Source organism: Balaenoptera physalus (genome assembly GCF_965194825.1).
Source record: "Balaenoptera physalus genome assembly, chromosome: 9".
In the NCBI taxonomy this organism is placed as follows: domain Eukaryota; kingdom Metazoa; phylum Chordata; class Mammalia; order Artiodactyla; family Balaenopteridae; genus Balaenoptera; species Balaenoptera physalus.
Genome location: NC_138888.1, coordinates 20,859,981 through 20,885,758, shown reverse-complemented (window position 1 = coordinate 20,885,758; position 25,778 = coordinate 20,859,981). Strand labels below are relative to the sequence as shown.

At 40.4% G+C, this 25,778-nt stretch overlaps 1 protein-coding gene across 13 annotated transcripts in view; it reads left to right on the top strand.

Annotated features, from left to right (window-relative positions):
- The window catches only part of UTRN (utrophin), a 496,228-nt gene that overhangs the window by 48,618 nt on the left and 421,832 nt on the right, over positions 1-25,778 (top strand). For 2 of the 13 annotated variants that reach the window (XM_082474347.1, XM_082474348.1), the window contains exon 2: positions 11,221-11,326. The exons of the other annotated variants lie outside the window; for them this stretch is intronic. In XM_082474347.1, coding sequence (XP_082330473.1) covers positions 11,233-11,326 — 94 coding nt within the window. In that variant the 5' untranslated portion in view covers positions 11,221-11,232. The remainder of the gene's footprint in view (positions 1-11,220; positions 11,327-25,778) is intronic. 13 annotated transcript variants of the gene reach the window in all.

The window sequence follows — 25,778 nt, the reverse complement described above, 5'->3', positions numbered from 1 at the left end:
AAATTTTAAGATTTTTTGTTCTAGTTCTGTAAAAAATGCCACTGGTAATTTGAGAGAGATTGCATTGAAACTGTAGATTGCTTTGGGTAGTATAGTCATTTTCACAATCCTGATATGTTTCTATTTGTGATATCTCTTGCTCTTGGCTTCTGATTCCAGCCTTTTGTTCCCTTCTTGGAGAAACGGGGAAAAATACACGTACATACTCTTTTGAGGGTAAGATTTTGGTTATCTTTATTTGTGAAGGCAACTTTTAATTTACCTGCTTGTTTCATTCATTCATCTAATAAATGTTTATTGCCCACCTACTCCATACCAGGCACTATGCTAGTCACTAGCACTAAAAAATATTTTATTATGACCAACATTTAAATTATTTTCGAGTGAAGTGTTTTAAGGAGAGGACAGTGTGAAAGAAGTCTCATGTCAGCAGAGAAATATTTTGTGTACTGTCTGGTAAATTTTTTGTTTTTTCAGAATTGCTGCTGGCTAGGAGATGATGATGGCTTCCACTTCTGACAGCACTGCTAATGTTGGCTTTCTGTGCTTGCGCCCTTTGTGCTGCGGAGGCGGGAGGCGTTTGGAGAGTCAATTTCACCGGAACGCTGCACCTGTTGCTGGCTAGTCTTGCATGTGAAATCCAGAACCTAGAGTCACTTGCTTTCATTTCCCTTTCCTGTCCCCTCTTTCCGGCGTGGAGGGGCTCAGTTTAGTAACTCATATGAAAAGTAACCACCTTGTTCCTTCGGGGCTATGGTTTTAATGCCCTTGGGAGTGGAAGTGTCAGAGCCTTTTGTCATTCTGTTGTGGAAAGACATATCAGGCGTCAAGATCCTGCCGCTTGTGTTTGTGCCAGAGGTTGGGACTGGGGTGGGGTGCAGCTGCTATGGCTACTTGATACCTGGAAGCTGATTGCTGTTGAGGAACATGTACTTCCTCTTGCTTTCATATGGTTTTTGGCTATGACTTTGAGGAAGAGAGGAAGTATTATATAGTATTGTTTACTCTCAGAAAAATAACTTTGAAACCTCTGGGCTTCACATTGGTTCAGGCAGTGGTGTTGACAGACAGCAAGCTGCTTCTAGAAGGCCCACAATGGGATGGGAGGAAAGACTTTGGGGCAGGGAGTTGGTTCAGAGGTTCAGAACACCCACGGCATGAATATGGTGTTTTACTTGGTGTCATGAAACCTTAGTTACCTCATTTTTCAAACAGGACTTGAGGTATCAACACAGCTTAACTTGTAAGACTTTTGAAAATAAATGTGAAAGAACTTTAAAGTTCAGAGGTCCCTAAAATTGGTCAGTTTTTACTGACCAAATTACATACTGTTGTTCCAGTAGAAACACTGGTAGTTCCAGCCCTCTACTGGAACTTGGCAACCTCTGGGAAGTCATTTTTAGTGCAGTATTCCTAATTTAAAACCAAGTTTGTTCTATTGGCTCTGTTTATAAGTCTTTTATAGATAGACAGATTTACTCATGGATGTTCTCTGGAGGAGAAAGATTTTATGGAAAGTGGAGCTTTGTGTGAAATGGTACATAAATGGTCCCAACCTGCAAACTGTGGAATAGCTTGCTTACCATCAGGGACGGCCCTGGAATAAGGGCCTGGCTTTCTTCTCCTCTTCTTTCTGGATCACCGTTGTTTTCACTTTTGTACCTTCTGGTATTGTTTCCAAGTTCCACCCTCCCATCTTCCTCCCTGTTCTCTGTCATTTCTTAGACTATGTTAATAACAGGCTGTTTGTGCATTTCTTGCCTTTGTCGTGTTCAGTCCCCCTTTGTTTGGTAGCCGCTGCCCTCTCCTTCCCCCTTTTGCAGGCCCCGGCCTATCTCAGGGGCTGATCCCCGAGGCAGTGACAGCGAGCACCACACACACCCTCTGCAGCACTGGGGTTGCCTCACTCTGCTGGCCTGGGAACGGGTTCTCGTCTGCACTGCATGGAACAGAGTAGGCGCTCAGTAAACCAGTTAGCTGACTGGCTCCCACAGACCCAGAGCCCAGGAATCTTGTTCCTAAGTTGCATGGCTCATAAATTCTTGACCGATAACCCTTACTCGCATTCTCTGTTCCTCACCTGGTTATTGCTTGGAAACTGTTTCATCCTAGAAACCCTGGAACTGAAATACTCGAGGTCAGCTCCTTGGCATTGGTTCTGCCTCGTTATTGCCTGTATCCTTCATTTTCTCCCCATTCCCAGTCCTCAGCTGTCACAAGTAGATGATTATGTCTCATTGCCATGGCCAGAGATATGACACACGGGAGTGGGGTGGGTGTGCCCGTTAGTAGGCAGGACTATCTTTGTGTGGTTTCAGCTGCAGGCTGAATATACAGATGACTCACGCCAGTTAATACCCATATCTAATGAGTGGCCAACATCTTCAGATTCGCATAAGGGCCTAAGAGCTCCACAGGAAACATTGAATTGAGATTGTCACTGCAGGTGACCAAGGAACACAGTGTTATGGATGGCACATCTGGATTCATAGGCTGTTGTGCCCTATGGGACTCTTAGGTCACTTCTCCCACTAGATGTTTTTACTGCTAACAGCAAAGAATAGTCCCCATGTTTCTTTTCTTCACACCTTCCCATGAAGCTTGAGTGTTCTGGAACCTTCTAGGAACTAGAGAAGTTTCCCTCACAATGGCAGCAGATGCACTTCAAGAAAACTCACTGCTGATCTTTGCTCCACAGCCCTGCAGCTTGCCAATGAGATTGCCTCTACTTTTATAGCACTTCCATTTCCAAATTAATCCTTCTTTTACATTCCCAAAAGCACCCTTCTCACTTGGTCACAGCTCTCTAGTCCCTTTCTGCAATGCTGCGGTCTGCCCCAGAACTGCTATTTTTTAATCTAATTAATTTATTTATTTTTGGCTGCGCTGGGTTTTTGTTGCTGCGCGTGGGCCTTCTCTAGCTGCAGGGAGCAGGGGCTACTCTTCATTGTGGTGCGTGGGCTTCTCATTGCGGTGGCTTCTCTTTGTTGCGGAGCACGGGCTCTAGGTGCATGGGCTTCAGTTGTTGTGGCACACGGGCTCAGTAGTTGTGGCTCATGGGCTCTAGAGTGCAGGCTCAGTAGTTGTGGCACGTGGGCTTAGTTGCTCCGCAGCATGTGGGATCTTCCCAGACCAGGGCTCGAACCCGTGTCCCCTGCACTGGCAGGCAGATTCTTAACCACTGCGCCACCAGGGAAGTCCCCAGAACTGCTGTTTTTGATTTTGGTTGTATCATAGACCGTGGCACCTCCTTTCTGCATCGGGTGGGCTTGTTGCGTAGGCTCTTTGGGTGTGAGAGATGCCCAGGGTTCCTCTCACTGTCCTGGGCTTCCACATCAGCTCGTGTCTCTTCTTTCAGTAAATGCTCATTAAGTCCTTACAACGTTCCAGGCTCCATGCTAAAGGATGACAATACAAAGGTAAATGAGAAATGACGACACTTATTTTTCATCTGATTGATAAAAACAGAACATTTAGAAAATTCAGGAAAATTACTCCCTTTCTCTTTCCTTTTTGGTAATGTTTTTAAAATTCTCTTTCTTTGTAAAGCATTTGAGTTTTATTCATCACTTTTGATGTCTCCTTAAACAACGATTCCTGCTCCCTGAAGAACCGTGGTGATAACCTTCCTTCCTTCTGCTAGAGTGAGGTGTTTGCTACCTGAGTGGCTGTCCCAGGGACCCCTGTCTTAAGCAGTAGGCACTGCAGGGTTCCAGGGCCCTGGCAGATTGGATCCTGGCTTTTACAGAGCGGTGGCATCACTCAGCATCCGTGCAGTGTTGGCCTGTTCTACCACGATTGCTGTCCGCCACCGGATACCTCCCCTCTGTCCGTTCCAGGCAGTTGTCACTTCTTTTTTTTTTTTTTAAAGAGCTTCACTTTTTTTAAAAAATTTATTTTTGGCTGTGTTGGGTCTTCGTTTCTGTGCGAGGGCTTTCTCTAGTTGCGGCGAGCGGGGGCCACTCTTCATCGCGGTGCGCGGGCCTCTCACTATCGCGGCCTCTCTTGTTGCGGACCACAGGCTCCAGACGCGCAGGCTCAGTAGTTGTGGCTCACGGGCCCAGTTGCTCCGCGGCATGTGGGATCTTCCCAGACCAGGGCTCGAACCCGTGTCCCCTGCATTGGCCAGCAGATTCTCTACCACTGCGCCACCAGGGAAGCCCCAGTTGTCACTTCTGTTTGGAAGCAACACTGCCAGTGAGAAACCTGCCATGTGTGCACACGCACACGCGCACACACACACTCACACACTCACACACTCTGTTGTGAGAGGAGGGCCACCCTGGGAGGGAACCCTCCTCCCCTCTCTTGGTGTAGGAAGAGCACGGGTATACCTACTACTTCTCTCTACCCACCTCATTATGGGATTTGGTGGTGGTGTTCTTTACCTCTTACTCTCACTGCTTTTGTGCACTTTTCCTGAGATAATTGTAAGAAAGGTTATAATTTTATCTTGAAATACAATGTCTAGGAACTTTTCTTTTAATTCATCATTCCAAGTAAATGTCTTTGCACCTTAGAAAACAAAACTAAAATACTGAAAATATGATTTCTTTCCTCTTTCATTGGCATGTTCCTTAATGTCTGCATTGGAGATCAGCCTTTGTGTGGTTGGGATAAATTCTAAACTCTTTGATGGTGGGGATTTTTGTGTAGCTCTCTCTAACATAATTTTGTTGGTTATAATGTCATTCAATTCCATTAGTATACTAATATGGAAACAAAGGCATGGTTTCAGATTTTATTTATATCTTTGTGCTTTGGAAAAACAATATCTCATGAGAAATCATTCAGCCCATTAAATACCATCTTTGATGTTACTTTTTTGGGTTTGCTTGTTTTTAGAAAAGTTTTCCTGGCTTTTGCTCTTTGTAATTGCAACAGTAGCAAGTATTTTTAGACATGTGTTGTTAGAATCATGTGAAAAATCTTTTTCATGTCAACATGTTGGATTTTGTTAGTAATCTTTAACGTGATCAAAACTAAGGTAGAATTTCTTAGCTAGGAAAGAATGAGTTAAAAAAAAAATCCCAATACGTTCTTTGATGATTGGAGAAGCTATATTCTATATTTTTACTTAGGTGAAAATATTCAAGAGATTGAACTAAATGGCAGCTTCTTGAGGATGGAGGCTATGCCTTTTTCATTTTTGTATTCTTCTTGGGTGTAGCACTGTTACAGTCAGAGGAGTTGGCTCACTTGGTGGAGAGCCTTGTGAACTTCATGAAGAAGATTAGACTCCAACCTCCTTCCTTGCATGGGAAATCTTTAAGGATTTTGAAGCTAGAGAGTTGCAAGTACTTTAGAAAGACCAATCTGGAGGCTCCGTGGGAGGGTGAATTGGAGTAAAGAGAGCCTGGAGGCAGAGGCAACATTGGAGGTGAAAGAGGATGTGGTGTGAAGGTGGGTGGGAGATGCATGAGGCCACGGATTTCATAGGTACAGGTCTACACTCCCTCATTTGCAGTTGTAATAGCTAAAAAGAGCTCTAAAAACTGAAAGATATTTTCTTTGTAATTCATTTGATAGTAAAACCCGAGCTTGACCCGAGCTCATTTGGTGGCAAAATTGGACCTGAAATGTTGGCATGCTTTTACAATCTTTACTTATCCCACTCACCTCATAAAATACACATATTTACTGCAGAAGTATTAGTGTGTTTGATTAGGGGAAATTGCCCTGGATCCCGCTGTTTTTGTTTTAATGTAATGTATAGCCTATGTGCAGTGTAACTTTTCTCAAACCGGAAAAGTTCTGATTTGGCAACACATCTGGTCTAAGGGTTTTGGACAAGGGATTGTGAAACTCTGTTTGACCTGTGTTTATAAGATAAGACTCACAGATTAGGTATGAAGAGCATTGTGGAGGAAATAAACATTTCTAGCCTGGAAGACTCAGTGGTTAATGATGAAACTACCTCATCAACATTAAAGAAAACAGGTCTTTTGGGGGGATCAGAAACATTCATTAGATAGTGAATGAAAGGATACATTTTTGAAGTGTTGCTTGTGTGCAGGATCTGGGATTGAATCATGAACCAGAAAAAGGGAACAATTGGAGAAATTTGAATAAAGATCTCTAGAGTAGTTCATTGTACTGCATCAGTGCTAATTTTTTGGTTTCGATAATGGTACTCTGGTTATGTAAGATGATAACATTTGGAGAAGCTGGGTGAAGGGAATATGAAAACTCTGTGTACTAGTTTTACAACTTTTTGGGTAAATCTAAAATTATTTCAAGTTTTAAAAAATGAGGAGAAAGTTGCTTGTCAAACCAAGAAATGGTATCTTCCATGCTCCCTTTAAGAAGAGAATATCTGTTAGCAGGAATATGGTTTTCTTAGAGATTTTGAACTCTAAAAATGCAAGTTGAGTAGACTTTCAAAGTCAGGTCTCTACCCCCTTCCCAATTTTTTTTAAGGCTGACTTTGTTTTTACAGAAGATTAATTGAAAACATTTTGATCCGAGAAAAAGTCTTGATCCTAGCTTATGTGCATACAGAAGAGTTACAAATGAAGCCAGTTGTGTCTGGACAGTTCATGGGAAGTGTTGTAACTTGTATTCCCTCATGTTTGGTTTCTCTGGTGTTGGAGGGTGTGGTTTATCTCTGGCTTTTGTCTGCTGCTCTGCAGGTTTAGGTGTAGGTTCAGTAGTTAGGACGGACAGTTGTAATAAGATGTTCAAAGCCCAGAGGGTTTGCAGATAATAGAGGGAATGAAGAAAGTGTCTGCCTTTAATGGTTAAGGTTGGCTGACCTGGGCTTGGCTGTGCTTATGTGACCGGTGTATGTCTCCCCAGTGGAAGGAGGATTAGTCTTGAATGCCTCTGCTTCACTCTCTCACTTCCACACCATCTCCTGTAGTTTCAGCTGATTTGTTCTGTAATTCTGCAGTCCACTCCTTTCTTTCCTTTTGGATGAGAGTAAACCTAGGCTGGCAGCCAGTTGCTGTTGAGCTATAATAGGGCTAGTGGTATGTACAAAATTTGATTACTGCTGTCAACACCAGATTGAATAAGAAAGTGCATACCCTAGACAGATACTTGCAACTTAAATGGTCTATTGATTTCACAAGAACTAGAAATGAGGCCACCGTGTAATCTAGCAGAAGAAGGGGTCAGTGGATAGACGTTAGAGTAGTTCTTAAAAGTGCGCTTCTTTTAGATCTTTTTGGAAGAACTTTCAGATAACTTTGATAAACTGATTGTTGCTTCTGATTTTCTTCAAGTCCAGTGTTTGCGGAAACTCCGTTGTAGGCTTGGTACTTGTTTTTGTTCAATGTTTTGCCTTTCCTGTGTAGAATCTAGTTTAGAAATTGTACTGGCTGATACAGACCATATTTGCTCCTGAACTATGATGACATTTCCACTTAGCTTAATATGAATGTTTTAGAAATTTCCCACAGTGGAAAGTTCTGTTTGACATAGGAAGGTTCAGCGGTCAGTTTCATAGTCAGCTGTATGCCAAGAAATAACGAAAACAATGGATTATACAGTGCAGCCTTGGGACATGGAAAATTTCTTAGAAGATGAATGAATCATATTATTAATACATCTTGTAAGGCCTCAGGCCTTATATTGAAAAATAAGGGAAAAAGTTATTTTTCTTTTTTAACGTCTTTATTGGAGTATAATTGCTTTACACTGGTGTGTTAGTTTCTGCTGTATAACAAAGTGAATCAGCTATGCATATACATATGTCCCCATATCCCCACCGTCTTGCGTCTCCCTTCCACCCTCCCTATCCCACCCCTCTAGGTGGTCACAAAGCACCGAGCCGATCTCCCTGTGCTATGTAGCTGCTTCCCACTAGCTATCGATTTTACATTTGGTAGTGTATATATGTCCATGCCACTCTCTCACTTCGTCCCAGCTTACCCTTCCCCCTCCCCGTGTCCTCAAGTCCATTCTCTATGTCTGAATCTTTATTCCTGTCCTGCCCCTAGGTTCTTCAGAACCATTTTTTTTTTTTAGATTCCATACGTATATGTTAGCATACGGTATTTGTTTTTCTCTTTCTGACTTACTTCACTCTGTACGACACACTCTAGGTCCATCCACCTCACTACAAATAACTCAGTTTCGTTTCTTTTTATGGCTGAGTATTATTCCATTGTATATATGTGCCACATCTTCTTTATCCATTCATCTGTTGATGGACACTTAGGTTGCTTCCATGTCCTGGCTATTGTAAATAGAGCTACAATGAACATTGTGGTACATGACTCTTTTTGAATTATGGTTTTCTCAGGGTATATGCTCAGTAGTGGGATTGCTGGGTCATATGGTACTTCTATTTTTAGTTTTTTGAGGACCCTCCATGCTGTTCTCCATAGTGGCTTTATCAATTTACATTCCCACCAACAGTGCATGCAAGAGGGTTCCTTTTTCTCCACACCCTCTCTAGCATTTATTGTTTGCCGATTGAAAAAGTTATTTTTTAAAGCGTGTAGCCTTTTTGTATTTTCTTTCCTATGCTTTATGTAGATTTTATTCTGTTTAATTTTTTTAAGGGATTAAAAAATTAAAATCCTAAAATAGAATGTTTTAGGAAAGAGATAATTAACATCATTGTACATGAATTTGTTCAAACATCAGGGGGTCTGAAAAAATGATAATCCCTCTAAATTAGATTAAGTTAGATTAGATAATCCCTTTGAATTAGAAAATATGTTAATATGAGTTAGATTGGATTAGATTTTTTGAATTTCAAGTTAGATAATCTCTTTGAATTTTATTGGATAATCCCTTTGAATTAGATAATCCCTTTCAATTAGAATAGTTACTATCCTTCTCCCAATATCACATTTTTTAGAGAAAAGGGGAAAATGTTGCTAGTGTCTAGATCCTGACTTGTCCCTCTTGGCTTCCTTAAAATTTTGTGATATCCTCAATCTTAAATTAAATCTGGTCTAAAATTTCTTCCTGTAAATAATTATGGTTATTCACTTATAAAGGGCTGCTTTAATTGAGACTGTTTCTATTTAGGAAGAAGACAAATACAGAAAGACAGGTGGAAACCACTGATTTATAAATGATTAAAGTGTCATATTTTCATTGAGAATTTAATTGTCTTGTAAGTTTTCATAAGCAGCCCTTGGGTAGGGGAAGAAAAGCCAACTGCTTTAGCAGCCTCTTGCTAGAGATATAATCTGAAGGCCAGCAGTATTTAGCGGGTATATTATACCAGATTAAAACGTTGAAATTCTTTCATACCTATTGGAAAATTGCCACTGGTAAAGCTAGACGCCTTCAAGATCTTGCTTCAGCACTGTAGCCAGTATCCATTCTGATTAAGTGGTACCCATGTCTTACTGGTTGTTGTGTATTTTGAGTATTTAGCCCTGCCTATATAAACGGAGACATTTTGGGGATACTGATGCAAATTGGCTTTTGATAACCATCAGGGAAATGTGTATCAAACCACAGTGAGATGTCACTTCATACCTATTAGGGTGGCTATAATCAAAAAAACAGATAACAATATGAGTTGGTGAGGATGGAGAGAATTGGAACCTTCATGAATTGCTAGTGGGAATGTAAGATGGTGCAGCCACTTTGGCAGTTCTTCCAAAGGTTAACCACAGTTATTATATGATCCAGCAATGCTACTCCTGGGTATATATACTCCAGAGAAATAAAAACATAGGTCAACATAAAAACTTGTACATGAATGCTCACAGTGGCATTATTCATATTAGCCAAAAGGTAGAAACAACCCAAATATCCATCAACTGATAAGTGAATAAATAAAATGTAGCATATTCATTCAATGGAAGATTATTCAGCCTAAAAAGAAATGACGTACTGACATACTACAACATGAATGAAACTTTGAAAACATTATGCTAAGTGAAAGAGGTCAAGTCATAAAAGACCACATATTCTACGATTTCAGTTATGTGATGTGCTCAGGACAGGCAAATCTATAGAGACTGAAATTAAATTTTCATGGTTGACTAAGGCTGGTGGGTAGGGAGAGAAAATGAAGAGTGAGTGCTTTTTGGGGTGATGAAAATGTTCTAAAATTGATTGTGGTGATGGAAACACAACTCTGAAAATATACTAATAACCACTGAATTATACACCTTAAATGTGTTAATTGCATACTATGTGAATTATATCTCAACAAAGCTGTTACCAAAAAAAAAAAAAAGAATTGGGCTTTGACTATGTGATATAATCTGTATCACTGTGCTTTTCATTGTCTCTGTCTTCACAACAATCCCAGAGACAGGTGAGGTCCCTACTCCCATTTTACAGATTTGGAGATTGAGGCTTAGAGAGAGTATTTTACCAGTCATATGGCTTCTAGTCTAGAAAAATACTGAGATAAGGAGGAGGAGAGTGGGGGTGAGTACTGACTGCTTCTCTTTTCTGTATCTCAGCCAGTAGCAGGAAGAGAGATGCCTTCTGATTTAAATCTGTGTGTATCCTGACAAGGGTACATATGTTATGAAAATCTTTGCTTATAAGTAGAAAGTTTCTATTTCAAAGCAGGAGAGAAAAAAGAGTTAAACAGGAATAAGAAAGCAGATGAGGCAATGTGGGTAATGATTTTCCTTGCTTGTTGTATGTGTGTGGATGACATCTGCATAAATGATAGCAAAAGAGCAAGGCAAATACACAAGATAGAATAGGCTGGAAAATATGAATCAAAACTGTTACCTCTCATCTTATTATTCTGTGTTGTTGAGTTAATTTTTTCCATAATAGCAATCTCTAAGGAATGAAGAAGAAATCCTTTTGAGTTTCATTTTCCCCAAGGTGTATATGCATATTAAAGTGAAATAACAAGTCTGATTTATTCTTTGAAGTATAGTTAATATGTAACAAAACTCTTCAGCCCAGTTGTATACTCAGGGCAAACGCCTCTGTTTATATTCACAGTGGGTAAGGAGGTGGGTGGAGGTGTCCTTTACCAGCTGACACTGTCAAAAACAGGAAGCAAAGTTATAATCTCTTTGTAGTAGATCAGAAACATTCAAAGGCTCTTAGCTGTGACAATTAAAAAAACAACAACAAAAAATGACATAAGGAATTTTCACTAACTGCGAAGTGTGACTTCCTGTCTGCTATTTAGAGGAGATTCAGTTTAGGTTTAGTCAGATCCTCTCATGGGAAAAATAAAAGCCACCCCAAAACAGGACATCCCAGTGTGCAGTTCGCAGGCTGCTTTTGTTAAAATCCACTTCCTCTGCATCTTTTTCCTCCTCACTTAAGCAAATGTAGGTGATGAGTGGCCCGGCGGCCACTGCATTTCGTTGGAAAAAGTGCAGATTTGATTTGCCACGGCAAGTAGCTCGCCAGGCCGGCAAACATTTACCAGGTAAGTTTGTCAACTTGCATGACTCCCTGCCCTCCCGCCCGTGAGGTTTTGAAAAGAGGACATCAGCGAAGACAGGGCTGTCTCAGTCACTTACTGAACCCTGTGTGTTAAGTAACGGCCAGCCGGTGATGGGAACAGCCTGGCCTGTTCTTCCTGACGCCACATCTGTTGTAGACTCTGAATAGTCGAGACCAGCTCTGTGGGCTTCATCCTTCGCTTCAGCATGCGATTGTTTTCCAGTTCTTGGCTTCTTAGGAAGAAGCACTCAAGGAGCCATACCTTTGTTGAGACAAATGTACTTCATGTATTTTCAAACTAGCTTATTATGTATTGACTGTTTACTGTCCTGTAGAGAAAGTTTCCTTTATGCTGTTGTATGATGATAGCTTATTGTGCTTGACTTACTGTGTTGACTAAAAATGTATTTTACTTTTAAAAATAGTTCAGAGCTGATTAAGGGGAGGATCAGACATTTGTACTTTTGAGGGGGCTGTAAATGGAGGAGTTTTGCTTTAAGGCAGTCTCGTTCACAAGAGATGCAGACACAGAACTTCACGTTGGATTGGTCATTGTCACTGGAGTTTACTTCCAGGGTGACCTAGTTTTTCTAATGGGTTCAGATGTCCATATCTTGTTTAATCTATATATTTGTGTACTGGCCATGTAAGTTTTCTGAAGAAAAAAAAAAAAAAAACTCAAGTGATGTGTAATATTTGACCTTACGTATCATGCTTGAGTATTGTTACTATGGGACAACTTTTAGGCTGGTTAGAATTTTTAAAAAATGGGTTTCTTTCCTTTGGAATTACTCTTTCCCTCTTAATGTTCTCCTTCCTCACTCCATATGAATGATGTGGTAAATGATGGTAGGCGTCCTCTCTCTGGAGCACATGTCAACTAAAATGCTTGGAGCAGCCCATATTTTCTTAGCAAATTTGGTTTCTTGGCCAAGTGTAATGGGAAATCAACGCGCTATAATTCTCTTTTTTGGCTATTACTTTTCTCTCTTATTTAAAGATCCATGTGGTCTCAACAGAGAATGAAAATACCTTCCAGGAACTGAATTAAAACCCCACGTACAGGAGCAGCATTGCAGCCTGTGGCCTGTCAGAGGTTATCTCTTGACTCTCACTTAATCCTCTCTCTTTCCCCGTCATGAATAGTCTTCATCGGCTGCTGGTCTGCGTGTTACTGTCTTGCTACAGAGGGTCTCAGGTAACTATAGTGGTTGAAATCAGAAGATAATTAGAAGAAAAAAATACAAACAAACCTTTAAATATTAAGCAGACTTTTAAATGAGTAGACTGCAGCTTTAAATATGAATTCTGGTTCATTCAGATAGCGTTCTTTCCTGCCCTGTGATCAGTCCAAAGGCTTTAAGAAAATAGAAAGCATTTTTAAAAAAAAATAAATATTTCAGGGCATTCTATTTTAATAAAAATAGAAAATCAGTATTACATGATTTCAGATTCTACAAGGGCCTAGACGCTCTTCTTATTGGCTGTTATTAATTTACTGTTTTCTTGCATCTGCAGGGTAGATCTCTTTAGTGATCTTGTTATAAAGATATAAAAAAGAGTACATGTTTATGGATGGCATATTTCATTACAACAGTGGCCTTTTTTGGTCTTCAAAGCAGTCTCCATAATAGATTAAACTTTGGGCTGAATCCTTTATTTACAGACCTCAAGTAAGCTGGAAAGAGTGAAACCATAAGTGTTTTGCATTAAACTCTTGACCATACAGGGGTTGATGTTTCAAATGGCTGTTGCAGAACCTAACAGGAATAATAAAACAAGTAATAAAATGGAATAAATTAAAATACATGTTTGTTGAAAATTATCCTTTCAGTGTTATTTTTTTTTTTGAAATTGACCATCCTTTTGCCCTTTGTTGTCTTCTAAAATGTGGAACTCTAATTTAGCACATTTGCCTCTCAGCTATCCCTTGAGCTATAACAAGGGAAAACTGAGTAAGCTGAAATCTGAGTATCTGTATCTATCTATCTTTGATATAGAATCTTTATATTTTACAATATTTACTTTATATCTGTGTACAAATGACCAAATGTTACAAATAATCTAATTGAAGGAGAACAAAGTTGAAAAAAAAAAAGGCTTGCAAGTTTGAAATAAAAAATTATTTGGAATTGCAGGCATCTACTAATGCACAGATGATTTAGGTCTAGAAATTGCCCTGCTCGGGAAGCCACATCTGGGAGGCCTTGCTTTTCTTGCCATCTTTCCTGCTTTCTTGTCGGGCTGACAGGACTCTGTGGCAGCCGTTTCCCTTTTAGATAAACGGGTTCAAATATTCTCCACCTTGGTTCCACGTTAGAATCACCAGTGTGCTGGAGCCTCACACTCAGAGAAGCCTGACATAAATAAACCGAGGCCTTGACCTTGTAGCTGTTAAAGAAATTATCCAAGTGGTTCTGACATGGATTCAAGATGGAGGTGCACAGGGGAGAGTTATTGGTTCCCCACCAGACTGAAAGCTCCAGAAGAGGGGCACGAAGGAAGCTTTTTCAGTGCTGTACCAGCACCGAAGCCATGCCTGTTGGCAGCAGAGTCTCAGCCTCTGCTTGCGGAGTGGTTGGATGGACAGGTTCCTCTGGGCAGCAGGAGGCTGGATGAGGGCTGGACCTCCTCGTTTCCGGTTTGTGCTGACGAAGGGGCATGCGTTATAGGAGACGGTGGCCCGTCTGAAGATGAACTGTCATCAGGAAGAAGCTCTTGGAAGCGATCGCAGGGGAGTAGGCTGGCTCAGGGCACACTGAGCAGACCTCTCTGAAGAGACAGGGCTCCTGGTCGGTGGCGTCTTCATGAAGCAAGGCAGGTGGCGAACTTGGGATTAAGAATTTCATCAGGGGCTGAGGTGCCTGTGTGTGTGAATGTGGAGGTGGGGTCAGTTGGGGACACTACAGAGAGATTGCTCCAAAGGTTCTTGGTGCCAAAGTTAGTTTGAAAGGAAGGGGTGTGATTATCTTTGCCAGATATTAGCGGCTGCCTCACCCGCCTGTTGACTGTATGAGAATAAAGGAACACGTCATTTAGAGTGACCAGAGTGCAGGGAGGTTTGTCTGGGAGAATTTCTCAGGGCTTGTGAATTTTTAGCTGATCTTAATGTTTATAAAGAAAATGAGTTGGTGCTTAGGCAGACCAGGTGGAATGTAATTTGCAGAGGCTTGAGAGAAAAAAAAAAATTGTTCAGTTGGGCGAAGGGTAGACAGAGTGACGTGTTTGAAACAGAAGAATTTTGGGCGAGGGAAATGAGAAGTGTGATTAACATGGTACTGAAGAATTGTTTGGGGGGGGGGGACCTGGGTCCCAGTTCCCCCTACTATCGACTGTGTAAGACACTGAACTTCTGAGACTGGTCTCCCAACCAGTCGTAGCCCTGAGGGGATTGTGGTCAGGATTAATGATGTAACATATTTTAAAGCACCTTGCAAGCAATAGTAAGAGTTCCAGGTAAATAAAAGGAATAGTAAGTTCTGTAAAAATTATAAAAATATAGTCAGTTGAGAAAGAGCTTTGCCTGCTACCTGCAGTGTAGGAATGGGTAATCAAATATTATGTTTGTGTGGTACTTAAAATACATTTCAGCTGAAGCTGTGCACTCTGTCATCTTTTTAGTTGTGTTTTTCCTTGGCATTACTTGAAAGGTATGATTGTGACACGGATCCTGGTTTCATGTTTCCCTTGGGTTCTTTGACCCTAGTTAGCGGGCACCAGGTGCTTCCTATTCTAATCATTTGCAAAGTCAGGGTTTGGTTGGAGGGCCACCGAAAGGGCTGGTGTGAGAATTAGATAGGATCTGGACTCAGTGACTCCCTTGCCCCTGCCCCAATATTTTGACCTTGATTTGAACAGTTCACTGAACTGGCAGCTCAAGTAGCTTTTTCCCGCTGAACTAGAACTTTAATTGTTTGGCAGAGGAAGATGAGTCATAGCCCAGTCCTACCACTGGGACAAAGTGAAATTTTAGTCCAGGGCTAAAGGAACCCAGGTCAAAAACTTTCTGTCTAAACCGCAAAGTATTGAAACTTGGATTGTGAGCTAGGTGGGAATTAGTGGGGCCCCTCTCTGTGGGTTGTTCTCAAGTTAATGAAGCATTTTATTGCATTACCTTTTGATGCTAAATCTCATTTTTAGTAATATATTTAAATAATCAGCCTCCTTCTTAAAAATTGTAATGCAACATTAAAATTATACAGAGTGGCAAATTGTCAGTTCCTCTCCCCCTCTGTGATCATTGTTACTAGTTTTGTTTGTCCTGCCACACTTTCTTCTATGAATATATAAACGTACAGCTTTACATCTAAAGTCCCACAAGCACAGTTTTTCTTTTTCAACTAAAGATGAAACCATCCTGTCATAGTGCATCCCATTTAAAAAATATTAAAAATAATGACCTGTGTACATATATTTTAGTTCATTTGGGTAACTTCTGGGGCCAATATGCTTTTACTGTTAAACTGCTATCCACAAAGGGCAGAGAGATGAAAAGTAGTAAATAATTGTCTGAACTTGCATTTTTGTGTGTGTGTGTGTGTGTGTGTGTGTGTGTGTGAAATTGAACTTCTCTGCATATGTTTTTCGGCTTTTGGACAAATTCTTCAATGGATTGCCTTTTCATACATTGCCCTTTTTTCTTTTCCCCCCTGTTGTTTGGATCTCTGACTTTTAAACCCCTACTGATTCTGAAGGGAATTCATGCAAAATGGCAGATTTTGAGTGACTGACTTGAATTTTGAGTTTTAAGTTGGTTAACTTCCAACTTAAAAGACAGGCCTGATTTGTGGATCTCTGGGACAGAAGGTTGAGTCTTTCGATTTGGACTGTATATATTCACTTTCTCTTTCGGCTGTGGAAGCTGTCATCATCCCAAACTGTGCTGAGGCTGGTAATTATTTAGGTGCCCTCAAGACAGGTAATTACTTAGGTGCCCTCACTATTTTATTACATTTTCGTGTCCCGATAACTTATGTACATAGGGATGGTGATTCCCAGTGTTAGTTTTTAAAATATTTATTTATTTATTTATTTATGGCTGCGTTGGGTCTTCGTTTCTGCACACGGGCTTTCTCTAGTTGCGGCGAGCGGGGGCTACTCTTCGTTGCGTTGCACGGGCTTCTCATTGCAGTGGCTTCTCTTGTTGAGGAGCACGGGATCTAGGTGCGTGGGCTCACTAGTTGTGGCTTGCGGGGTCTAGAGCGCGGGCGCAGTAGATGTGGTGCACGGGCTTAGTTGCTCCCGTGGGATCTTCCCGGACCAGGGCTCGAACCTGTGTTGCCTGCATTGGCAGGCGGATTCTTAACCAGTGCGCCACCAGGGAAGTCCCCCAGTATTATTTTTAGAATAACCCATTTTCTGTGTAATTTGTGGAACATGTTAGTGTTAGCAGAAAGGCTCTGGACTTAGACTTACACAGTGGAGTCCCAGCTCTTCTGCATCCTGAGTCTCAGTTTCCTCTCTTGCAAAATGGAGATAATGGGGCTGTTCTAAGTCTTTAAAGGTGTAAAATCCCTTTTGCGCACTGCTTGGCAAATTGCAGGAAGGATTATAATAAATGCTGGCTGTTTCTGTTAGTAGAGTTTTTTCAGTTAATAACAGAAAAAAAAAATACAGTGTAGATATTAAATGAAGATAAAACATTGGCTTGAATGAGGCCCCACGTGCACCATCATAGCGAAAATTTACCAGTTTTTTCTCACCCTTTGATCGAGATCTGTTAGTGATTTTTGACATCAAAGCCTCAGAGCTGTAATTCTCTGCTGGGCTCATTTAACCACACATCCCGTAAGTGGCAAGAAATTTAGAGCTATGCAGGACAGCAAACAGGCTGCAGTTGCTTGGAGAATATCTTTGTGGCGGGGTGCCTGAAATGTTTTGCTGGTTTCAAAGTTCACTTTCATTTGTTCAGAAAGGTTTTTATTGTTTGCAGGCAAGCAAAGCAAGCAAAGGGAAAGGGCACACAGCCTCCCATATGATTCTGTGCTGTGTGACCTGTTTGCCTTTTGGTGCCTTATGTAAAAAGCTTTATTTAGTCTGCAGAGAGGACTATTTCTCCAAATAGAGGAAAACCGTCATAATGGTCTGGAAACACGATAGATTTCAGTTTAATGCCATTGATCCAGATACTGTTAGAGGCTGGGCTGCACAGCAGTTGTAAGATAGGCATCTTGCACAGATTCTTCTAGGTCACTTGCGTATCGTCAATGGGAATGCCTCATCTGATAGCCATGCGCTTGGCCTTCTGGGAAACAGTTCCTCCTGTCATACCAACACTGACCCTTTTCTTCTGGCCCAGCCAGCCCGCCCCCAGCTAGGAACCTGCTGCCAGAATGAATCTCCAGTCTTTTGACCCGGCCTGTTTTCTTGTTCGACTCCTGGATTCTGTGTGTTTAGCTTGTGCTTCGACTCTTAGGCAAGATCTCCCTTTATGGTGTTAGAAGCGCCTGGATTGTGTTTGACAGAATATATTTGACAGTTTTTCCCAGCAGATTCATTTTCTCCCTACATAACTCCGACTCACCCATGCAGTCTGGTATCTGACAGTACTCTGAGAACTGTTTAGTTAGTTGTTCACAAATATTTATTGTCCAACTCTGAATAACTAGTGTTACAGCAGGCAAAGGAAAAGTATAGTTTGTGAGTTTTTGCGGGGCCAGTGATTTATGGGACATTTGGAGGGGAAAAGAAATCATGAAATGAAATTCTTACTATGTTTTATCTCTGACCATGTGCATTCTTTAAAATAATGATTACATTCTATTTTTGCTCCTATGCATTTAAAAAATCATGGTGGATTTCACAGGGATGGATTTTTAAGCTGGGAAATTACGGATATTTTGCAAATGGGTTGAGGAAGCAGTTCTCATTTTCTCACTAGATCCTTCTTATCCATCCACCTCCTTCCTACCCATTTCTTTTGCTGTAACAAGAAGAATCCTATGTTTTATGATGAGAATTTGTCTGTGGCTAAATGAACAGAGCACCATTTAAAAAAAGTGCTTGAGATTGCATTCTGTGTATTTGCTGAATTTGTTGCTAGGCCTTAGGTTGCAGAATTTCTCTAAGTAATAAAATTGAAATAAAAATGAATGGTGCTGAAGGTAAATCTCCCTCTTGATTACTGTAATAAAGAATTGACATTTACTTCCCATAATTTGGAAGTCATCCAGTAGGTAGTATTTGCCTGGTGTTTTACGACGGACCATTCTTATCATATTGTGTTTGTATTAGGAAGAAAGTAGGCATTGATTTCCCTGTAATTTTCTAAAATTTCTCATCTTTGTTTCTTACATGGAGTAGTGCTCAGTTTTCTGTCAACCTCAACGCAGCCACACATGGTTAAGAAAGAGAAGTAAGAAAAAAAAGAGCCCAAAATAAATGATTCAGAGAATACTTATGGAGACCTGCTATTTTCTGGGTCCTGTTGTAGTTGCTGGGGTGTTTTAAATCAGGTTTTAAACTAAATGATTCTGGTCACCAGCAGCCCAGGACCACTGTGTGGTCTGCAGGCTGCACATAGATGACAAGGGACGTTTGCACATGTGTGCAGTGTGGGGACATCAGTGAAGTGCCCTAGGCCCTCATTTTAGTGACTGTTTCCTTAATTCAGATTTAGGTATTCAGTTTTGAGGTAAATTTGAAGGGTAGGGGGCCTGAGTGCTGCTAAAAATGGACACACTGACAATCATGAGATGCACCTCTTGGCAGGCTGAATGTAGAGGAGACAAAAACATAAAGAGCAAAGAAATCTCAAAGCCAAACAACCTGAGTCAATATGATATGATATTTTGCTACTGAAGTAGGCAAAAATGGAGAAACCCATTAGCACATGAAAAAGCTCTTCCAGGGAGATGACTGTGCAAGTGAGCGGAGGCCGGATGGTTTCCTGCAGCATACAATCAGGCCTAGAATCCTCTTTGCATATATTGTTGGTAACTGAATTCCAATGAACAAAGCCCCCTTCTCTATCCTGGAGTGGCCTGAGTTAGACTCATCTGTGCTGCTGGTTTCCAGCTGCTGGGGTTGGTACTTGGTAACCAGCGTTCAGTTACTTTCGGAAGCTGTAAATGTTCTTGGTACTGAGCCTTCCCCACTCTAAGCAGGATGTGTCCTCAAGTTCATTCTACTATTAGATTAAAACCAACTCACTCCAGTGGTTGGTCAAGTAAACCTTTTCTAGGAATTCTTCCCTGCCTTTCAGGTAGGGGTTGGGTGCCCTCTCCTCTTCTCCTCGCACAGCTTCCCTGCCAGGATCAAAGTCAGTGGTCCCTAGAAGTGTTCATCTGTCCCAGCATTTATGACAGATGTTACAGATCAGTGTTTTTGAAAGTGTGGTCTATTGCTGCATTTTAACAGTCTCCCCAAAGTGGTCATTTTGCCTGTTTGAGAAACCCAGCTCTAGTCCGTGAGCTTGGAGACAGGACCCATTCTTGTCGTTGAATCCTCAGAGCTACCCTAGCTCCTGGCACATTTTAGTTGCTCAGTTGTCTTTTTTTTTGTTCTGTGAATGAGATGGAATTCCAGTCAGAAATGTATGGAAAGCAGGCGTGCATGTGGAATCCAGCAGCACAGTCAAAAGCCACCTGGATGATTCTTGACCATTTTTCTTTATTGTTTTGTTAAGTCAACAGTGTGTGAGACTGAAAATGTAATATGGATGAACCAGAATTAGCTTTTCTTATTTTCTTGTACAGAAAAATATACTGTAACTTTATTATGTGTATTTTTACCTTGTGTGAAGGAAATTTTATTTTAGGATAGTTATACATTTATAGAAATTAAATGCAAAAATGGTACAGGGAGTTCCCATATACCCCTCACTGCATCCCCTTCCCTCTGTTGTTGATGTCTTACATGACTATGTGACACTTACTATGTCACAATTAATGAACCAACGCTGATAACATTATTATTCATCAAGTTATTATTAATAACATTAACCAAAGACCTCCTTAAGTGTTATTGTTAAAAGTTTGTAGATTTACAGATGAAATAATTATAACTTGTACCAAGTTTTTCTTTAAGTTAGGGTTTTGCATTTGATTTCTTACACGCAGTCACAGTTGCAAGTATATTCACAAAGCAAGTGCGCCAATTCCTGTGATAACTAGATTAAGAAAAAGATTTTTCAGGTGTCATTGGCCTTCTGGGACCTGGAAAAGGGGAAAGTTATTTTCAAAGGCTGACATTCGGTTAATATATCTGAAGTACTCCATATTATTAAAAATATTTGTTGACATCTCAGGTGTTGTTAGGTATGATATTTGTTTTAACTATAGTATATTCAGGCAGAGGTATACTATTAAAAATATTTAACAACTGGTATGGCACGGGACCCCACCAATCAGATTGATGTCCAAATTATCAGAAGGGATAATGGTGGTGAATGTGTTTGTCAGTCCTACTAATGTCTAAAATCCCCTAAAAATATCTCCTGACATTGTCAAATGTCTCCTCAGGGGCACAATTGCTCTTGGTCGAAAACCCCTGATAGAGAGCATTTCGATCAGCCTATTATTGCTTTTGTAAGTGCTGTATAAATATTTGCTATTGTTGTTCTTGCTGGTATCTTCCTTCATTTCAGTTATTGCTGGTGTTTAAAAACATACAGCTAAGAAAGACACACCAGGATTCTTTATACATTGAAATCTCCACATATCAATAAGGCTGTATTTTTGATAAGATTTACTCACAATTTGTCAGACACATACATATATATGGTGGGAAGAAATCTAAGCTCCATGCACAAAGGAGGTTTTCCGCTTTCCTTACCTGCCATCTTCCTTTCTGACCTTGTAGCCCATGACTGAGACAGCTCACAGGTGTGGAGTTTGGAGGTTTTTGTAGGTGTGGAATGTGGAGACCAGTTGTTCCTCCTTCTCCCTCACACCAACCTGTAGCCTGCTTTGAGCTGATAGTGGCTCAGCCTGGGTAGGAGCTTGTACTTTGGTTCATGCCAAATTCCCCTCCTTTCTGCATGATGATATGTTATTCATGTCCTGATCCCTGTTATTAGTTAAGTTAATTTTTGCTTCAGGGATCTCGGAAGATCACAGCATTTTGTTTTTAGTGACTTCATTTCGTAATATATACTCTGGGGAGGTGAGACTAGACTAGAGACATGTAAGCCCAATAATATGATATCTACAAAATAGTGTTTTATATTTAACCTTCCTATCCATTCCTCTTCAGCATTCTAGAAACAGATGCTTAAATTGTTTAAACAGACAGTCCCCTATTCCTTAGTCTTAGGTATCCTTTTTCCTATTGACAGGACATAGACTTATTTTTTTAATCCTCAGATCTATGAGAACAGGGTATCCAATAGGATATGAGGATCGGACGAAATCCCCTCATGTTACAATCATCGATTGTAGGACTTCCTGTGGAAACTCTGACAGCCTTATTTTTTTTCTCCTTTGAATTCACTCAGCTGTTTTTGGCAAGTATTTATTTGTCAACATTGATTGATTATTAAAATAATTATTTGCAGTATTTAAATCTGAAATAATAAAAATTAATTTTAGTAATTTAAAATTATTTAAAATATGAGATCCTGTTGGTTAATTCATTGTTAGGTCTACTCAGAAAAATTAGGAAACATATTTCAAAAGGCAGGTTTGACATCCTACATATCAGATACTGTCAGTTCGTTGCTGTAGGGAGAGGAGCAAGGGCAGAGGCTGTCTTTCCCTCACCCCACCTTGTCCCCAGCACACTTATATTTTGATTGGGGCAGTTGGGCTTTGGAGTCAGGCTGCCTGAATTTCAACGCAGGTACCTCCATTTACTGTACACCCTTGGCAAATTCCTTAATTTTATTTATTTATTTATTTATTTATTTTAAATTTATTTTTGACTGCATTGGGTCTTCGTTGCTGTGCACGGGCTTTCTCTAGTTGCGGCGAGCGGGAGCTACTCTTCGTTGTGGTGCACGGGCTTCTCATTGCGGTGGCTTCTCTTGTTGCGGAGCACGGGCTCTAGATGCGCGGGCTTCAGTAGTTGTGGCACGCGGGCTCAGTAGTTGTGGCCCACAGGCTCTAGAGTGCAGGCTCAGTAGTTGTGGCTCGCTGGCTCTAGATGCGTGGGCTTCAGTAGTTGTGGCACGAGGGCTCAGTAGTTGTGGCACATGGGCTTAGTTGCTCCACGGCATGTGGGATCTTCCCGGACCAGGGCTCGAACCCGTGTCCCCTGCATTGGCAGGTGGATTCTTAACCACTGCGCCACCAGGGAAGCCCCAAATTCCTTAATTTTAAATGTCTGTGAGCTTTGATGAAAAATAGGGTCCATAAAAGCATTTACCTCATATGGATGTTGTGGGGATTAGATTACACAGTAGCCACATAGGAAGCATTCAATACATGTTGCTAATAATAGCAACAATAATAATGTTACTAATACTAATATTTTTACTATCATTAATACATTTAAAATAACAGTTTAAATTACGTTATGTAATAGAGATGCTATTATGAATCAAACTTAGCTGAATTGAAATTTGATTCTTTTTGCCCATTATCTTTAGGTGAAAGTGAACCATGAAATAAGTAAACGATAGAGAAGTAGATATAAAATCTAGCTAGTTCATTCTTACCCTGAACAGGAATATTATGACTTCAGAATTTAAAACACTAACATTTGGTGCTACTCCATGGAAATCCTTCTTTCTAAATGTCTTGATATTAACTGTCTTCTTAGCTTGTTAACTCCTGTGTTGTTAAAATAAGATATTCCTTATTTCATAAGAACTTTCATTGTTTAAGGAAAATTCCAAATTTCTTATCTCCATTGTTGAGTGTTTTTTCTTTTAAAAAATCACAGTAATATGAAAGAATGTTAGAAAGGAAAAAATATCCATTACTATTTCTGTCATCTTAACAGAATAGTAACTTTCATTTTCCCATTTAGTCTTTATATTCATATCTTAAAATAATTGTAATTATGTAAAACTTCTAATTCTTTGTTCTGGTATTTTAGTTTTATTATATTTCAAATAAGTAATTTTCATGCTTCCATTGGGTAGCTTTACATAATTTATTAACTCCTTGTTTTTTGGTATTTAGTTTATTCCTAGTTTTCAAAATTACGTATAACAGTGCATGGAAAAATTATCTTTATTGATCTGTAAAATGGAGATAATAAAAATGCCATAGGATTGTCAAGGATTATTTAAGTGAATGGATGTAAAGCAGGGTTTCTCAACCATGAAACTGTTGCCATTTTGGGCTAGAAAAATCTTTGCTGGGGGAGCTGTCCTATACATTGTAGATGTTTAACGGCATCCCTCGCTGCCCACCAGTTTTGATATACAAAAATGTCTCCAGACATCGCCAAGTGTCTCCTAGAAGTCAGACTCACTCTCAGTTGGGAACCCTGATATAAAACATTTAGAGCAGGAAGGCACTGCTCTAGTGTGTGCTATATAAATATTTGTTATTACTATTATTGATGTTTGCTGCCATTCTTCATTTCAGTTACTTATTTCTGATAAGTTCCTAGAAATAGAATTTCTGGGACAAGAGGTTTAGTTTTAGGGTTTCTGACATGTATGACTAAATGTTCTCCAGAAGGACTGTGTTAAGTTTAATGCCATCAGTTGTATATAAATATGTCAGTATCTCTGAGCTCCAGCCAGTATCCAGTTGTGAGTACCACATGTTGTTTTATTTTCACTCCCCATAATTACTAGTCAAGACAAGCATTTCCTATGTTTCTTTATTTGTATTGTCATATCTGAGGATTCTGGCTTATCCACCTCCCACACACTTTTGTTTTTGAGCTGCTTTGCCATCCACCACTTGAAGTTGAAAAGTCATACCCTCAATCACCAAGTCTGTATTAAATCTCTTTGCTTGACCTTTAATAGCATCCAAGTTGAACATGGTTGAGGTCCTTTCAGATTACTGGGTTTTACCCAAACAGTCCTTTGCCGTTTCAGATTAAAACACAGTAATTGACAGTGTCCCATAATATGAGACCTTTCAGGATTTAAATATAAGGTGGCATCCTCTTTTTTTGAAGGATATTTTTGTGGAAAAGCGCTCAACCTTGTATTCTGTGGTATGTGTCATCTAACGTGGTTGCCTCTGGTTTATCCTTTTGGAAATAATCCCGATCCTAGCTGTAGCAAAGGCTGTTGGTGCCCTAACCATAACCCCTGCTTTGAGCACTTCGGTGCACGGAGACTGCCAATTCAGGCGCCTGCATTCTTTTGCTTGGCTGGAAAAGCTCACACCCAGGCTTGGCAGGAAGTGCCAGCCCCCAGCAACCCACTGCCAGTGACTGCTATAGTATAAATCCCCAGCTCTCTTGCGTCTCAGGTAAGATACCTTTGAGATGAGCATTTTACACTGGTTCTCCCAAGTTCCCTGTTGAATTAAGATTCAGTGATAACTTAACTGAAAATGACCCTTTTGCTGGCTACCTTTTGTTTCCTGTCTCAATGCTTCACTCCCCACCAGTGTTTCCTGGGATCACCTCCAAAATAAACTACTTATAATATAAAATATTTCAATTTTGGGCTTAGTCTAGAAGGCTGTGTTTGAGTTAAAAGCATCCAGGAATTGAGGGGGAGACCAGATGGGTTTATTTCTGGATCCTAAAAGGGATGGCTGATAAGGAAAGAAGAAGTGCCTTTTAAATTAGAGACACACGTTGATTCCAGCGATTTTTTCATTATGCTGCCACTGCCTTACTAAAATTTAAAGAATGAAAACAAAGGCCACATTAATAATAGTTATAATAATAGTAATGGAAACAAAGAAAATGAGTAAAATATTTGCCTTGCTAATTAAAAAAATCAACTCATTGGAGCTGATTTTTAAAAAGTAAAATTTGGCTAGAATGTAACAGCTACATTTCTTTAAATGGATGGAGTCAAAATGCTGAGGTCCTGGTGTGGTCACCCTAGACCGGGTAGAAATTTCCCCCTGAGGCACTCACTGAAAGAGCCCACCCAAGGAAGGGAGGTGACCAGCACATACAGAGGCACCTGTATCCCTGCCCCTCCCGACACCCTCCCATCTCCCCATCACCCAGCTGCTGTCTGTCAGTATACCCTCTTCTGAGTACAAAGCTCCAGGAGCACTTATCTAAAAGTCACAGAGCTGTGATGTTTCCTCGCCAGCACAATGTTAAATGTAGGTTCTAAAAAGCAGAGATCATTCTAAGGGCCTCAATGACCTTAGCTGTGAACGTGACCCAGAGTGACCCACAGTGAATGCTGGCCCACATAGGTTTTACATTTTTCATGTGAAAGTTCTTCCTTTGTTGTTTGTGATTAATAACTGAATAGGATATAGAGCCAAATGATTTCATTGTTGAACACAGACTTGAAGGTCATGAGAAACTGCCTGTTCAAAGTAAACTTTGCCAAGATATGGAGAAGAGGTCTGCATTAACACCTGGAGAGTTTTTGAAGCAAGGCACAGAAA